Source organism: Entelurus aequoreus, linkage group LG18, assembly GCF_033978785.1.
Source record: "Entelurus aequoreus isolate RoL-2023_Sb linkage group LG18, RoL_Eaeq_v1.1, whole genome shotgun sequence".
NCBI classification, from domain to species: Eukaryota; Metazoa; Chordata; class Actinopteri; order Syngnathiformes; family Syngnathidae; genus Entelurus; species Entelurus aequoreus.
Genome location: NC_084748.1, coordinates 27545811 through 27563720, shown reverse-complemented (window position 1 = coordinate 27563720; position 17910 = coordinate 27545811). Strand labels below are relative to the sequence as shown.

At 39.3% G+C, this 17910-nt stretch overlaps 2 protein-coding genes across 2 annotated transcripts; one reads left to right on the top strand and one right to left on the bottom strand.

The window, feature by feature from the left end:
* The first annotated feature begins 292 nt into the window (after window positions 1–292).
* LOC133633556 (P2Y purinoceptor 1) lies at window positions 293–3798 on the top strand. Its single transcript, XM_062026114.1, has 2 exons — window positions 293–1190; window positions 2930–3798. The coding sequence occupies exons 1-2, from the start codon at window positions 843–845 to the stop codon at window positions 3455–3457; spliced, it is 876 nt and encodes a 291-aa protein (XP_061882098.1). The 5' UTR covers window positions 293–842; the 3' UTR covers window positions 3458–3798.
* Window positions 3799–8378: 4580 nt separating this feature from the next.
* LOC133633555 (uncharacterized) lies at window positions 8379–14877 on the bottom strand. Its single transcript, XM_062026113.1, has 3 exons — window positions 14704–14877; window positions 11137–11401; window positions 8379–9146 (listed from the first exon to the last, which is right to left on the bottom strand). Exons 2-3 carry the CDS (start codon window positions 11398–11400, stop codon window positions 8475–8477), a joined length of 936 nt encoding a protein of 311 aa, XP_061882097.1. The 5' UTR covers window position 11401; window positions 14704–14877; the 3' UTR covers window positions 8379–8474.
* Between the last annotated feature and the right edge of the window lie 3033 nt (window positions 14878–17910).

Here is a 17910-nt window from a genome sequence, read left to right as displayed (position 1 = left end):
CACAACAAAATTAGGCATAATAATGTGTTAATTCCACGACTGTATATCGGTATCGGTTGATATTGGAATCGGTAATTAAGAGTTGGACAATATCGGAATATCGGATATCGGCGAAAAAGCCATTATCGGACATCTCTATTATGTACATACTGTATGTAGTAGCATCAGTTACAAAGATACAAAGAATTGCTATTGCGACATCCAGTGGACACATTTAGAACAGCTGTTTCTTTCATTCAAAAATGTCAGGTTAATTTTTATACTTAGCAAACTCATCCCGCGGGCCGGATAAAACCTTTTCGCGGGCCTAATCCGGCCCGTGGGCCGTACGTTTGACACCCCTATTTTAAGCGCTAATAAGAGCCAAACAGTATATTTTACCAGGACATGTGCAATTGTGTGTTTACTGTATTTTGTGACTTTGCAAGATTTTCTTTTATTCCCAGGAGGCTCTTTTTATTTTTTTTTACACGTCTTTGTAACACATTGCGTTGGATTTCTCGCCTTGCGTCACTTGTTTGCACTGCACGATGACTTTGCACCAGGACAGTAGCCTGAGGGCTCAGCTTCAACAATGCAACAGTAATGTCAGGGCCCTGATGCAACTATTGTGAGCACGCTAACGTCCCGTATGATTTATTCATGAGAGGAGGCTGAGAAGGTGCAACGCCACCACCTGGCCCAACCCAAATGGTGTGTGTGCGTGTTTTTTATTATGCTACTAATGCACAGAAAGTTCCAGTTACCGCAGAGTGCTGCATTGTCCTTTAAGGTAAGCTCATCAATTTAAATGTGTTTCTGTACAGCCCACCTGACTACCATTCCTTTTTTTCAGCGCTGCCATGTTCAACTCTACCTTGAACTTCACCAGCACCAGAGGACCTCCACTTTGGTACCAGTATGAAGTGTGCGCCGTAGCACCATACGGCTTCATTTTCTACTACGGCGTCAAGGTGTTCAACCTGGTGGTAGGCACTCCCTGCAACGGGCTGGTCATCTGGCAGATAGCCACCAGGAAGAGGGACGCGTCCACCTCCGACATCTTCATCCTCAACCTGGCCTTGCTGGACGCCTACTTCTGCCTGATGATGCCCACCGAGCTGCTCAACAGCCTGCTGCTGGACAACACGTCCATTAAGTACGTGCAGAGGTTTGCGTACGGCGTCAAGGACACGGGGGTGTTTTTCCTGGTGAGTTGTCCCGCAATATAGGACCCTATAGCTGCATGTTTATTATGAAGTTCATTTTTGACTAGAAGCTTATTGTGGTCTTTTACCAGTAAAAGTGCAATGTTAACTTACAGTATAAGAAGTTAGTAGAACAATGTGGAAGTATTTTTTTATATATTTTAAGTTCCCCCCTAAATACCTGGCAATACATTACAATACTTGGAAATATAACATATATTGCAATATGTTTTAAAAGGTTTTCATAATAATTAAATTTCTAATAATTTAGAGTGCAACATATTTTCCTTTCAACATATTCATAACTATTCTATTGACTTAAAAAATTTAAATATATACTCAGTATAAAAATAATTTGAAACAATTCATAAATTCATCATTTTCAGTTTACCCCTTAGTTTATTGCGGAACTTTTTTCATATATTAATGATTATATTTGTATCAATATACTGTGGTGGAAGGTCCGAATCTTAAACAGCAACAAAAGTGAATTTAGTACAAAAGTTTTATTTACCCATAATCAAATGGTACAAGGTTGGATTGAATTGCCGTGCACACAGACAGTTTTCCCCGGGCGCGCCCCTCAGCATGGAATGAAGAAAAAAAGCTCCAGACTTGGTCTGACTTGGTCATTTTATGTGTTTCCCACGTGTGTCAAGGTCCCGTTGTTTTGGACCTGTTTATTCTGCTGCAACCTTGAATCCTTTAGCCATAACAAACAATCAAAACATTTTGTACAATGGTCAGTCTGACCATATATTCAACTCTACCCCACATATGCTCCTTCAATGGTACAGAATAGAAAAAAGAGAAACGAGCAGACATTCCACTACTTTCCTAATGCTTTTCGATCTCCCTCTCTTTCCGGACTTTGCTAGACACAAAATATGGTACAAAAGGTCAGAAATTCCACCACATACTTGTACAATATATATACCGTATTTTTCGGACTATAAGTCGCAGTTTTTTGCATAGTTTGGTCGGGCTCCAGTGCGATATATGTTTTTTTCCTTCTTTATTATGCATTTTCGGCAGGTGCGATTTATACTCCGGTGCGACTTATACTCCGGAAAATACGGTATTTTGTAGTATATTATCAATTATATTTAACAGAAAATGTAATGATTTAAATATTGTGAGACATTGAATAAAAAGTAAATGTTTAAATGTAAAAGTGAGGTCGTTGTTTTTTATTGTAATGTTTCAAGTATATTAAAATACAGTTTAGGCAATTAAGGATTTAAGTGATTTCCTTTAGTAATTTAATTTAATGGGATTATTTTCATATTAAAAATAAAGCCAGATTCATTTTGTAGCGTTAAAGTTTGCTTTAATTTGTTACCTGGTCTGTATTTGGGCTGTGAATCTTTGGGCACCGCGCGATTCGATTAGATTCAAATTGATTCAAAACTATTCTCGATTCAAAATCCATCATTTTTAATAACATTGGGTGCTACTTCTATGATTAACTACATTCCTACAAACAGCTGTGATAAGTTTCTATAATAATTAAAAGAAATGAGGTTTTGTTTAGTAAAATTATACTCAAACATTTAATAGTCAAATACAATGAATCTACATCAACAATATGATTTGCCTGAGTGCCAGGACAGAACATTTAAAAAAAAAAAACATTTTAGATTTTTTTTTAATACAGTACAATCGTAAATCATTCGAAAATAACAAAATTTTTGACACCTTGTCTGTATAGTATTCAACTTTTTACGATGTCCTTTGTTCAGGTGTGTATCTGTCTTGACCGCTACACGGCCGTGGTGCACCCCGTACTGTTCACCGGCATCCGACACAACAAAATCCGCATCGGTATATCCGTGGTGGTCTGGGCCCTGATCATAGCCTACGCCCTGGCCAAGTCTATCCTGGGATCCAGGAGCGTCAACCCTATCTTCAGCGGTGTCATCCTCTTCGCCTTCACAGTCATGGTCCTGTGCAACATCTCCATCATCTGGATCCTCCGTCGCTCTGTGACGGGTAAAGAGGTGATGCACCCGGTCAAGAAAAAGGCCCTCAAGATGGTGCTGATCATCCTGGCCATCATCGTGGTCAACTACCTCCCGCCGGTGCTCATGGCCTTTGCGCCCTACTACTCCATTGTGGAGTTCCGCTGCCAGATCGGCATCAGCGTCTACTCCATCATGGACCTGAGCTGCAGCATCGAGCCGCTTCTGTACGTCACCAAGATGGAGTGTGCGGGGGCCAAGTGCTGTGGATGCTGTGTTGCTAGGAAACCACACAATGTCAGTGTCTGAAGGCTTAATGTACATAAGATTCATTATTACCCGTTGTCAAATCCTGTTTTTCCCCTTAGAATTTCTATTTTACACACTTGAAATGTGAACTTTTTTTTTTTTAAAGAAAATCCTGTTTTTCCCCTTGTAAAATAACTATTTTAAACACTTGATATTTAGGTTCTGCAGCTGACACATAAGATTTACAATGTGAATGAGATTGACTACAGGGTTGGAAAAGCATATATTTTATTCACTAATAGTACTAAATATTTATTCACGCAAAACTTAATTAAAATGAATTACAATGCTGACTAGGGATGTCCGATAATGGCTTTTTGCCGATATCCGATATTCCGATATTGTCCAACTCTTTAATTACTGATACCGATATCAACCGATATTTACAGTCGTGCAATTAACACATTATTATGCCTAATTTGGACAACCAGGTATGGTGAAGATAAGGTACTTTTGAAAAATAAAAATAAAATAAGATAAATAAATTAAAAACATTTTCTTGAATAAAAAAAGTAAAACAATATAAAAACAGTTACATAGAAACTAGTAATTAATGAAAATTAGTAAAAAATAACTGTTACAGGTTAGTACTATTAGTGGACCAGCAGCACGCACAATCGTGTGTGCTTACGGACTGTATCCCTTGCAGACTATTGATATATATTGATATATAATGTAGGAACCAGAATATTATTAACAGAAAGAAACAACCCTTTTGTGTGAATGAGTGTAAATGGGGGAGGGAGGTTTTTTGGGTTGGTGCACTAATTGTAAGTGTATCTTGTGTTTTTTATGTTGATTTAATTAAAAAAAGAAAACGATACCGATAATTTCCGATATTACATTTTAATCGGCCGATAATATCGGCAGGCTAATATTATCGGACATCTCTAATGCTGACCCTTACTCTGAAATTTAATTGTGGTGTGGGTAGTCATATACATTACATTTTCCCCTTTCGTTAATTATACGCTATTTGTTTTGCCCGTCAACACATGCTCATTAGTTAAACACATGTCACAAAATCTGGTGGCGTTTGATTGGTCGGATTATTTTTAAATCAGGCAATTCGATTGGTTGTCGGTGCCGTCATTCAGACTTCTCCAGCGGCAGCAGGAAGTTGCTGCTCGCGCTCAAGTATATTTTTACATATACATTCACTGTACAAGCACACATATACACATACTGTACATATACAAGTACATATGCACACATACACTCATGCACATAATCACATTTCATCAAACATATATTAACATTGTTGCCCTAGAGTAAACTGGGTATAACACATGGCACACTGACAAAGCTTAACCTATTGTTACTATAACAATCTACAAGGTTAATGTAGGTTGCTTCTCTTTCTTCCCCTCCATTTTTCTGCATTCTTTCATATCTCAAGTTATCATTACGTATATGTATTGTTGCATTTGAACAATTGTATTGTTGATAATAAAGGTAAAGTATTGGTATTGTTTATTATCAATAGCACTATTTCTATTGGTATTCATATTGCTCCATTTTTAGTGTAATAATGCTCATTGTCATTTCTGTATTTTTTTTAAATTTTCGGTAACTGCTTATTTGCTATTACTTTTACCATCATATTTGTACATGTCGTATTTGCTGATGTTGCTCTGTTGTTGTTGTTGTTGTGTTTGCTGTTGTTGTTTTTGTCTCTCTGTCTAATCCCCCTCTTGTCCCCACAATTCCCCCCTCTGTCTTCCTTTTTCTCTCTTTCTATCCCCTCCTGCTCCGGCCCGGCTGCACCAAATGATAATATAAATACATTTAATAAAGTCAAAATACAAGTAAGGCAACAAGAGAAGTATCCTACACTTCTCTTTTGTAAAGTAAATCTGAACAGTCGATATGGGCTTCTACATCTTCTATATGATTTGCCCGAGAAGCTGGGCAGGACATTATTTAAAAAAAATAAAAAAAATGTTTACTAAATTTAACGGATATATAAATTCTACCAGTGGCGTAAATACCATCCTGTAATTTAACGGCTGGCGCTATCAAGTTGGTCACTTTTAAAACGGCTATGATATATCGTCGCCTTTAGCCCATCTGGGAAACTTAAGAGTCGGCCCTGGTGTTGGGGGGCGGGACTAGTGCTAAACGGCGTTCTTGTGATTTACTGAGCATGCGTATTTAAATTGTCATGCAAACAGTGATTGGCTGATAACAAATGATAGTACAGTACATGCTATAGTCCAGACCTGGGCATTCTGCGACCCGCGGGCCGCATCCGGCCCTTTGTACGTCCCTGTCCGGCCCGCGTGAGGCCAATTATAAATTACAAAATAAATTTTAAAAAGTATTTCGAGTGTGCAATACAACAGTGCTGCTTTTGTTTTGAAAAGCGTTATTTGTATTACTTCCGTGTGGACGTATGCTCGTGCGCGCAGCGGCAATCACAAATACAAAATAAATTTTAAAAAACATCTTTGTCGTGCGTGCAATACAACTGCTGCTTTTATTTTGAAAAGTGTTATATGTGCGTATGTCCTGTGAGGGAAGGCGCACAGCGGTTATCCCCGAGACGCTAAAAAGAGAAAAGTTGATGACGAATGGCGTGTTTTAAAAAATACATGGACTGCCAAGTAAAGGTAAAGCCGTGTGCTTATTTGTGGTACACATGTTGCTGTGTTTAAAGAATATAGTGTAACGACCTGCTGAAATAGATGTTGTCTACAGCGTTTACAGGTGCAGCCACGCTGCTTGCCACGGGGGGAATTCCGCCCTCAATGAAGACTCCCAGGTTTGATGGCAAGGCGAACTGGGAGGCATTTCATCCCACTTGTGACATCAATTGTAGCGTCCAGAAGAAGTGCACACCAAGTCTGACGTTCTTTTTAAACTTTTATTGAGCATGCTATACTAACACAGCTCAACTTATCTCGTTCTTTCCAAAAGGAAAACCAATCCTCACTCCTCATTTCCGCACCAGCAACGCTTCTTCCTTCGCCAATCACCTTACAGACGTGCTACGTTCACAACAAAGAGGATGCAGGATGAAGTGACAGAAATTGACATTTTTGTATTGTAATATACATCAGGAAGTGTTGTGTAAGAAAGTGTTAAAAATAAAACCATCAAAAGCCATCTGCTTTTGTATAAAGATAAGTTAGGTTAAATGAAAATATTATTATCTATCTTACGGTATATCAAAAATAATTTGTGCAAAACTTAATTGAAATATTGTCGTGTGGCCCTCCAGCAGTGCTCGGGTTGCTCATGCGGCCCCCGGTAAAAATTAATTGCCCACCCCTGCGCTATACGGATTAACTAAAGGAGCCATATGTAATACTTTAATATTTCCATGTCAAGTCATTAAATGACCCTGATATGTCAAAAGGCATTAATAAATCATGTTCTTTTTGAATAACTTTTTTTTTTTTTTTTAAATAGTTCAGGCGGGATATGTTCATTTCTAAATTAGATTTCCAGCCCCGAAATATTGTTTTTCTTTTCGATGCCCCGCCCTCTACCTTTTGACCAATTAGGAAGTCCGCGAGTGTCACATCCAGGTTGCCAGTTATGCACCGCCATCTTTGTCGAGCTACTGCCACTGGTGAAGTTACTAAACATGTCAGACCTTAGTAAATCAAAAGACGCCGTTCCGATTCTCAACTTATTCATGACAAAGCCAGGAACAAAACGAGGATTTGTATCTGGGATGACTTTGAAAGATGGAGACGATTGAAGGCGGAGATAGGTAAGTCAGGCATTTACGTTTTCTTATTACTTGTAATAAATGGAAATGGACATTTCGTATTTAAACTATATTGTCTAATACGGTCTATGATCTTGTCTTACAAAGCTAGTATGTCCGTGCAACGAATGCTTTGCATGCTAGCTCGGTCAATGACACAACATACAGGCTAACGGGGTAAATATATGCCCGTTAGCCTGTATGTCGATGTGTATTCGAACTGACAGGTTTTATTTGTCGGAAATATATTTTCCCCGACATACAGGCTAGCGGGCATAGATTTACCCCGTTAACCTATATGTTGATGTGTCATTGACCGAGCTAGTATGCTAGCTAGGTTTTATTTGTCGGAAATGTATTTTGCCATATGTGGATATGGATAGTGTCAGAGCCTATTTTGTTGTCAATATGCTGATACGCTGAGGAATTGGGTTCCAACATTAGCACGGCTGTCATGGCAATGTGAAATGTATAGAGACAGCCAAATCACATGATAAAATCACGTGTTTACATATTGTGGACCACATATACCAAGTTATATGGCAATTTGAAACAGTGGCCTATAGGTATACCTTGGTAAAATATCTCTTTAGTTTTGAGCGTACATTAGTCTGCTAAGCATGCTCTACTTATTTTCACCGGTATAACCATTGCTGGCGTTGGTTGTAGTTTGTTTTAGTCTTTGTTTTCTGATAGTACTGACAATAACCATATGGTAGCCATTTGTTGTGATATTGTACGCAGGCATTACGTACTTCCTGATAGTACTGACAATAACCATATGGTAGCCATTTGTTGTGATATTGTACGCAGGCATTACGTACTTCCTGATAGTACTGACAATAACCATATGGTAGCCATTTGTTGTGATATTGTACGCAGGCATTACGTACTTCCTGAAATTAGCCTAATTTCTGTGTAAAATGTGTTGGTTAGAGATTTATTATTGACAAAATGCTTGTCTATTCAGCTAGTGTGGTCCCAGCACCTCAACCCCGACCGAGTAAGAGGCAGTGGAAGTTAGAAGTTTCTTGGGAGTAGCCCAGTTGATCGAGCTGGATTCGGCTTCGTACCTAGCAACCTCAGTCAGGGAGAGGGGGAGGGGACTACAGAATTTTGACTGATTGCAGTACCATTTCTGGCCAGATTATTACATATCCATCCATTTTCTACCACTTGTGTCTCCTTTAAATTGACAACAAATTGTTTACAGAAATATATATTTTAATCAGTATCTCGATGTTGAATGATTACAAAAAAAAAAGGTATTTTAATGATAACTTCCATGTTGAAGGTTTATCACTTCTGGGTAATTTTGGCATGCATCTCATCCAAACTCTCCAAGGAAGCTTCAGGCCCGTCTTCTGATGTGACAAAACCAGGGTACAAGGGATAGAACCGGGGATTTGCGGACGCAGCGGCATGGTCTCTCTCCCTGGAAGACGGTAGCTGCAGCAGCGGTATTAGCTTTGCATGAGCATAGTCTATCTCAAACCCCTCAAATATTAGCCCAACTCCCCAGGCACCCAAACCCTTCTCCAGAAGATGAGACACCTTCCGGGCGGCCACCACCAGCCCCTCGTAGTCGCTCTTATCAAGACGGAATATGTCTGACGTCAAGGGCCGGCGTGGGACGAGCACAGTGAAGCCAGGAGCATTGGGGAACGGGGTGAGAAAGGACACGTGACCCTCGTCCTCCCACACTCGCCACTGTGGCTCCTCGCCCCGAACGATGCGGGGGAAGAGGCCGGGGTGGCGCTGGTTGTCCCCCAGGAAGGTGAGATTGGGTGGAGCGTCTGGGTTTGGGAGTTTGGCTCGGATCCGGGATTGAATTTCAGTAAGGTGGGCGTCGCTCCATCGAGGCGCCGTCTTGGAGGTGGTGTAGCCTGGGTCATGAGAGTTGTGCTCCTCCTCCCCTGCCAGGAGGGGCTGCCACTGCGCATCCAGGCCGTGGAGGGGGAAAACTCGAATCTGATGAGTAACAATCGGAACATTTAAACACTGTTTAAGTACTGGTAGAGTAGTAGTAAATAGGTCTTATTGACACTATTACAGATCACCTAATTGCAAACAGGCGAACTATTTGCGTTAGTTATATACTCCCACTCTTACTACAGGTTTAATAACTTTGACTCTGGAACATATTTCCATTTAAAACAGGGGTGTCAAATAGAGATGTCCAATAATATCGGACTGCCGATATTATCGGCCAATAAATGCTTTAAAATGTTATACTGGAAATTATCGGTATCGGTTTCAAAAAGTAAAATGTATGACTTTCTAAAACGCCGCTGTGTACACGGACGTAGGGAGAAGTACAGAGCGCCAATAAACCTTAAAGGCACTGCCTTTGCGTGCCGGCCCAGTCACAAAATATCTACGGCTTTTCACACACACAAGTGAATGCAAGGCATACTTGGTCAACAGCCAGACAGGTCACACTGAGGGTGCCGTATAAACAACTTTAACACTTACAAATATGTGCCACACTGTGAACCCACACCAAACAAGAATGACAAACACATTTCGGGAGAACATCCGCACCGTAACTCAACATAAACACAACAGAACAAATACCCAGAACCCCTTGCAGCACTAACTCTTCCGGGATGCTACAATATACATGTCCCCCCCCACCTCAACCTCCTCATGCTCTCTCAGGGAGAGCATGTCCGAAATTCCAAGCTGCTGTCTTGACGCATGTTAAAAAAAAAAAAAAAAGCACTTTGTACTTCAATAATAAATATGGCAGTGCCATGTTAGCATTTTTTTCCATAACTTGAGTTGATTTATTTTGGAAAACCTTGTTACATTGTTTAATGCATCCAGCGGGGCATCACAACAAAATTAGGCATAATAATGTGTTAATTCCACGACTGTATCGGTATCAGTTGATATCGGAATCTGTAATTAAGAGTTGGACAATATCGGAATATCGGATCTCGGCAAAAAAGCCATTAACGGACATCTCTAGTGTCAAACGTACGGCACGAGGGCCGGATCAGGCCACGGGATGAGTTTGCTAAGTATAAAAATTAACCTGAAATTTTTGAATGAAACGGCTGTTCTAAATGTGTCCACTGGATGGCGAAATAGCAATTATATGTATCTTTGTAGATGATGCTACATATGTACATAATAAACCACATAATCTAACATCAATCAATGATGTTAGTACATCAGTCGAGGAAAATGATCAAACTACATAAATAACATCCTGTAATTTGATTTTGATATAATTTTTTTTAACTTCATAGATTGCAAATTAACACCAATGAGTTAGTTGACTGATGAACATTATCACATACCGTAATTTTCGGAGTATAAGTCGCACCGGCCGAAAATGCATAATAAAGAAGGAAAAAAACAAGTCGGACTGGAGTATAAGTCGCATTTTTTGGGGAAATTAATTTGGTAAAACCCAATTTAAAATAAATAAAGAATAGTGAACAACAGGCTGAATAAGTGTACGTTATATGACGCATAAATAACCAACTGATAACGTGCCTGGTATGTTAACGTAACATATTATGGTAAGAGTCATTCAAATAACTATAACATATAGAACATGCTATACGTTTACCAAACAATCTGTCACTCCTAATTGAATGAGCTAAATAATATTATTTGATATTTTACGGTAATGTGTTAATAATTTCACACATAAGACGCTCCTGAGTATAAGTCGCACCCCCGGCCAAACTATGAAAAATACGTAATTTATTCAGAAAATAAAAACAACGACAAATAAATGTAAGTGTAAAAAAAAAACAACATTATGATTTGTACATTTGTGCTTGTTCTATTTTTAAACAAAAAACAATCTGAAGTTGACTAATTTTAAGTTATCGTGCCGTGATTTTACCAATCCGGCCCACTTGGGAGTAGATTTTTCTCAATGTGACACCCCTGATTTAAAAGATAAGGGGTCGTTCCTAACCACTAATATATAAGTGCACACCTGAGCAGGTTTATCCACAAGCGGTCTGGCCACCAGCGCGCACCTCTGCACCAGGAGTTTGTCGCACAGCAGCTTCGCCACATCTCTTGCCCCCAGCATCCAGGACAGATACTCGGCCTCCTCCAGGTGGAAGATGCTCCCTGCCAGCGATCGGGGCGTGCGGCGCTCCAGGATCACACAGCCGGGCGTCCAAGGGCGGGGGTGGAGGTAGGCCACCAGGCGCTCCGACTCCCAGATAATATGACGGGGGAGATTGGCGGACATGCTGTGGAGTCAATAGGTAGGATTTTGGACTTGTGAAAGCACTCGGTCACTATGGCAGAGCATCGGTCGTTTCATCCAGGACAATATTCATGACAAATTTGTGCTTTGGTTTAAAGATGTGCTATTTGGATATACACAGTATGAGAAATGTTTTAAAAGGAATTTAACCTTTGCAACCTCATTATACTATTGGCTAAGTTTTATAGTCATAAATGTAAGTTTCTCAATACGCAACCGTTTTTTTGTACCTTTAAAGAAGAATTAGAACTTTACTTTAAAACGCTTTTTACTAGTGTTGTACAGTATGCCGGTATTAGTATAGTACCGCGATAATAATGAAACATATTCAGTACTATACCGCCGCTGAAAAGTACCGGTCCGCCACCCTCCCGCGCCCCCCTCGTCGTCACGGCATGACATTGCTGGTATTAAGAGCAGACGAGCATGTTCGGCAGTGCACAATAACGGAGTACTTACAAGCAGACACAGTGTGTAGACAGAAAAGGAACAATGGACGCATTTTGGCTCAAAATGCAAGGATAAAGGTGAAGTTATAACACTGAAACGCCCTCAGGAAGAGGTGCTTTAAGACATGGCTAGCTAGCGACGAACGTTCATTCGCAGTCTGCAGTGTTGTAGCTACTTCTAAATCACTAATCCTCGCCTCCATGGTGACAAATAAAGTAAGTTTCTTACAAGTATCATCCCTGCAGGACGAGGAATAGCTAAACATGCTTCACTACACACCGTAGCTCGACGGCACCAAAATGTTAACAAACGCCATCGGTGGATCTACACCTGACATCCACTGTAATGATATCACGTACGGGAGCGTATCTACTCGATACTATGATTACGTCGATATTTTTTATCATCACATCTTTTTTTTTTAATGTATATCATATTTATAAACTGAGGACATGAGGACTTTGAATATGACCAATGTATGATCCTGTAACTACTTAAAATTAAAGTACCAATGATTGTCACATACACACTAGGTGTGGCGAAACTATTCCCTGCATTTGACCCATCACCCTTGAGCACCCCCTGGGAGGTGAGGGGAGCAGTGAGCAGCAGCGGTGGCCGCGCCCGGGAATAATTTTTGGTGATTTAACCCCCAATTCCAATCCTTGATGCTGAGTGCCAAGCAGGGAGGTAATGGGTCCCATTTTTATAGTCTTTGGTATGACTCGGCCGGGGTTTGAACTCACAACCTGGCGAAGTTGGTAGAGTGGCCGTGCCAGCAATCGGAGGGTTGCTGGTTACTGGGGTTCAATCCCCACCTTCTACCATCCTAGTCACGTCCGTTGTGTCCTTGGGCAAGACACTTCACCCTTGCTCCTGATGGCTGCTGGTTAGCGCCTTGCATGGCAGCTCCCGCCATCAGTGTGTGAATGTGTGTGTGAATGGGTGAATGTGGAAATACTGTCAAAGCGCTTTGAGTACCCTGAAGGTAGAAAAGCACTATACAAGTATAACCCATTTATCATTTATAACCTACCGATCTCAGGGCGGACACTCCAACCCCTAGGCCACTGAGAAGGTTGGTATCGGATTGATACCCACATTTGTGGTATCATCCAAAACAGATGTAAAGCATCCAAACAGCAGAAGAATAAGTAATTATTACATTTTAACAGAAGTGTAGATGGAACATGTTAAAAGAGAAAGTAAGCTGATATTAACAGTAAATGAACAAGTAGATTAATCATTCATTTTCTACCAATTGTCCTTAATAATGTTGACAAAATAATAGAATGATAAATGACATAATATGTTACTGCATATGTCAGCAGATTAAATTAGGAGCCTTTGTTTGCTTACTTACTACTAAAAGACAAGTTGTCTTGAATGTTCACTATTTTATTTAAGGACAAACTTGCAATAAGAAACATGTTTAATGTACTGTAAGATTTAATAATGCAATTGTTTGTGGTCTCCTTTATATAGTAAAGTATCGAAATAATGTTGGTACCGGTACCAAAATATTGGTATCGGGACAACACTACTTTCTACCTCTAACAACCAAAAAGCTGTGAAAACTATGATGCTGTGTTCCAAATTTTGATTATTTACAGAACTTGTGTGAGCCTATGGCTTTACACATTGCTACATATATATATTTTGCATTCTACTTTTAGTTTCTTTATTGAGTTTACAACCCCCTGGCACTGTATTGTACTGTTTCTGTACTTGTTTTTGATTATCATTGTTTCTTTGCTTGTTTGTAATTGTTTAATATTATAAATAAAGGTTTATAAAAAACAAAAATAAAAAGTCAATAGGTAGGAGGATGCTGGAGATTATTGATGAAGCATTCGGGATCAATGACTGCTTTTAACTATGGATGTCCGATAATATCGGACTGCCGATATCATCGGCCGATCAATGCTTTAAAATGTAATATCAGAAGTTATCGGTATCGGTTTCAAAAAGTAAAATGTATGACTTTTTAAGACTGAGAAGTACAGAGCGCCAATAAACCTTAAAGGCACTGCCTTTGCGTGCCGGCCCGGTCACATAATATCCACGGCTTTTCACACACACAAGTGAATGCAAGGCATACTTGGTCAACAGCCATACAGGTCACACTGAGGGTGGCGGTATAAACAACTTTAACACTGTTACAAATATGCGCCACACTGTGAACCCACACCAAACAAAAATGACAAACACATTTCGGGAGAACATCCGCACCGTAACACAACATAAACACAACAGAACAAATACCCAGAGCCCCTTGCAGCACTAACTCTTCCGGGACGCTACAATATACACCCCCCGCTACCCCCTAATAATGCACTTTGTGACTTCAATAATAAATATGGCAGTGCCATGTTGGCATTTTTTTCCATAAATTCAGTTGATTTATTTAGGAAAACCTTGTTACATTGTTTAATGCATGCAGCGGGGCATCACAACAAAATTAGGCATAATAATGTGTTAATTCCACGACTGTATATATCGGTATCGGTTGATATCGGAATCGGTAATTAAGAGTTGGACAATATCAGGTGTACATTGTTAGCTTCAAAGTTGACTATAATAAATATTTGAAGTTTGAAATAAGCCAAAAGGTAAAAGATCATAAATCCTCAAAAAAGTACACTATTCAAAAAACGGAATCAAGGCGCATATTGATGACGTCATGAGCCAGATTTACCAAATAGGCTTCGCTCTTGACAGCCTTAACAGAAAGTTGCACACATTAGTGACTAAACTAGCGTACCTGCTGATGAAACACCTGCTGAACTGCATGTACGACGACGTGTGTGAATAGGGGGAGAAATTTAAACCGACCTGTTCTGTGTTGCTTGCGGCTTGTTGGATAATGTGGCGTAAAAGGCACAAAGAGCAACCAACACGACGAGAGCCACTTTCGTTACTTCAAGTCAAACAATAGGAAGTGAAAACTGCATTTTTCCGACCAAATATACTGCTGACGTCACTCTTCTTTACAGTTTATTTGGGGTTTATTTGGGTTTTAAATGCCTTTATCGCCCCCTGGAGGATTGAAGCGATGTAGCACAATGCTTTCTTGTACATTGAGTAACCCCTGGCTGCCTCGATCTGCGGGCTGCTGCAGCCGGGGGCACTTGTGTACATTCGTAAGTATAACACACGAAAACGTAACTATAACACAAACTGAACTGGAATTATTATTAAAAAATATTATTTTACCTTAACTGTTAAAATGCCTGCTACATCACGGAACTCCTGCTAAAAAGTATTGTTTATATTTACAAGTGTTTTGTTTTTTTTAATTAAAAAAATATATATATATATTTATTTTTTTAAACCTTTATTTATAAATTCAAACATTTACAAACAGTTGAGAATTAATAATGAAAGTAAGTACAAAAACAGTACAAAACAGCGCCAGGGAGTTGTAAAATCAAAGTAACTAAAATAGAATGCAACATATATATAACCAACAAAGTGCAAAGCCAGAGGCTCACTCAATTTCAGTAAATAACTTCGATTTGGAACACAGCATCATCGTTTTCGCAGCTTTTTGGTTGTTAGAGGTAGAGAGTGTTTTAATATAGAGTTATAAATCTTTTTTAAAAGCACAAAAAACAGGTCGGGTATTGAGAAACTTACATTTATGAATATAAAACTTAGCCAATAGTATAATGATTACAAGTGGGTTTTTGGATTCTCAAATCATCCATCGCGTCACGTGTTTTCAAACGTCACAATGCCTAAGATACCATAAGATGCATAAGATGTGTATATACTGTATAAGGCCCTTGTATGTACACATTCAAATACATGTTTTTTTTAAATACGTTAATGCTGTCAAACGATTAAGTTATGAAAGCGCGCGACCCCGAAAGGGACAAGCGGTAGAAAATGGATTGGTGGATGAATATTTGTAACGTTAGTTTCCTTAATTATGTATTATTATTATAAAAAAAATATTATTTGACCTTAACTTTTAAAATGCCTGCTACATCACGGAAATCCTCTTAAAAAGTATTGTTTAGATTTACAACTGGGTTTTTGGATTGTCCTCAAATCATCCATGACGTCACGTGTTTTTAAAACAACACAATACCTTTTTGAATTGAATTGAAACTTTTATTAGTAGATTGCACAGTACAGTACATATTCCGTACAATTGACCACTAAATGGTAACACCCGAACAGAGGTGGGTAGTAACACGCTACATTTACTCCGTTACATCTACTTGAGTAACTTTTGGGATGAATTGTACTTCTAAGAGTAGTTTTAATGCAACATACTTTTACTTTTACTTGAGTATATTTATAGAGAAGAAACGCTACTTTTACTCCGCTCCATTTATCTACATTCAGCTCGCTACTCGCTACTGATTTTTATCAATCTGTTAATGCACGCTTTGTTTGTTTTGTTTTTTTCAGACAGACCTTCAAAGTAGGATCTATCGCATGCCTGCGTTTCACCAATCAAATACAGTCACTGGTGACGTTTGACTCAGTTTCACCAATCAAATACAGTCACTGGTGACGTTTGACTCAGTTTCACCAATCAAATACAGTCACTGGTGACGTTTGACTCAGTTTCACCAATCAAATACAGTCACTGGTGACGTTTGACTCAGTTTCACCAATCAAATACAGTCACTGGTGACGTTTGACTCAGTTTTACCAATCAAATACAGTCACTGGTGACGTTCGACTCAGTTTCACCAATCAAATACAGTCACTGGTGACGTTTGACTCAGTTTCACCAATCAAATACAGTCACTGGTGACGTTTGACTCAGTTTTACCAATCAAATACAGTCACTGGTGACGTTTGACTCCGTTTCACCAATCAAATACAGTCACTGGTGACGTTTGACTCAGTTTCACCAATCAAATACAGTCACTGGTGACGTTTGACTCAGTTTCACCAATCAAATACAGTCACTGGTGACGTTTGACTCAGTTTCACCAATCAAATACAGTCACTGGTGACGTTTGACTCCGTTTCACCAATCAAACAGAGCCAGGTGGTCACATGATTAACTGCACATAAAGTTTCAGCGGCAAACAACAACAAGCTTAAGCTTACATGAACTAAACATCAAATTTGAGGAAGTAACGTTAGTAGATATTTTGGCTGTCACCGTAGGCTGATTTTAGCTTCCCTGCTGCTATGAATCACTGTCAAATGTACTTCGTGTGGGTACATTTATTAACGCACTGCAGCCTCATAGACAGACAGCTGACACACGCACACAGTCGCACACACGCTCACGCATGCATACAAACACCAATCAGAAGTGCACAGTGTGTTCCCAGGTGCAGCTCACACCTATCAGTTTATGGTTTGCGTAAAGGCTAACTTGTTATTTTCCTTTGTAATCTCTGCCTACTGCATGAGCCTATGGTGCTGTTAAGTTATTGTGGCTCAATTTGCCTTAATTTTTTTATGTGAATGTATTATTATTTAATATATATTATTGTTTTAGTTGCCTAAGAGATATTCCTGGCTCTGAATTTGCTCATTGTTATTTTTATGTTTTTGTGCATTATTTGTTGCCGTCATCATTAAACGAACAGGTTACTCATCAGTTACTCTGTACTTGAGTAGTTTTTTCACAACATACTTTTTACTTTTACTCAAGTAAATATTTGGGTGACTACTCTTTACTTTTACTTGAGTAATAAATCTCTAGTCTAAAGTAACGGTACTCTTACTTGAGTACAATTTCTGGCTACTTTAGGCACCTCTGCACCCGAATAAGTTTTTCAACTTGTTTAACCTTTGTGTAATGTTCATATTGTTGTTACTCAGCCAGCGTTTGTGGGTCTGATGGACCCATTGCATTTTGTGGTTTTTAATGCCTCACAATCAAACACTTTTATGTTAAAATACTGAACAGACGTATACCTTATCCCAATAAACATCTGTTCAGTATTTTAACATAAGAGTGTTTGATTGTGAGGCATTAAAAGCCACAAAATGCAACGGGTCCATCAGACCCACAAACGCTGGCTGAGTAACAACAATATGAACGTTGCACAGAAAATGTCT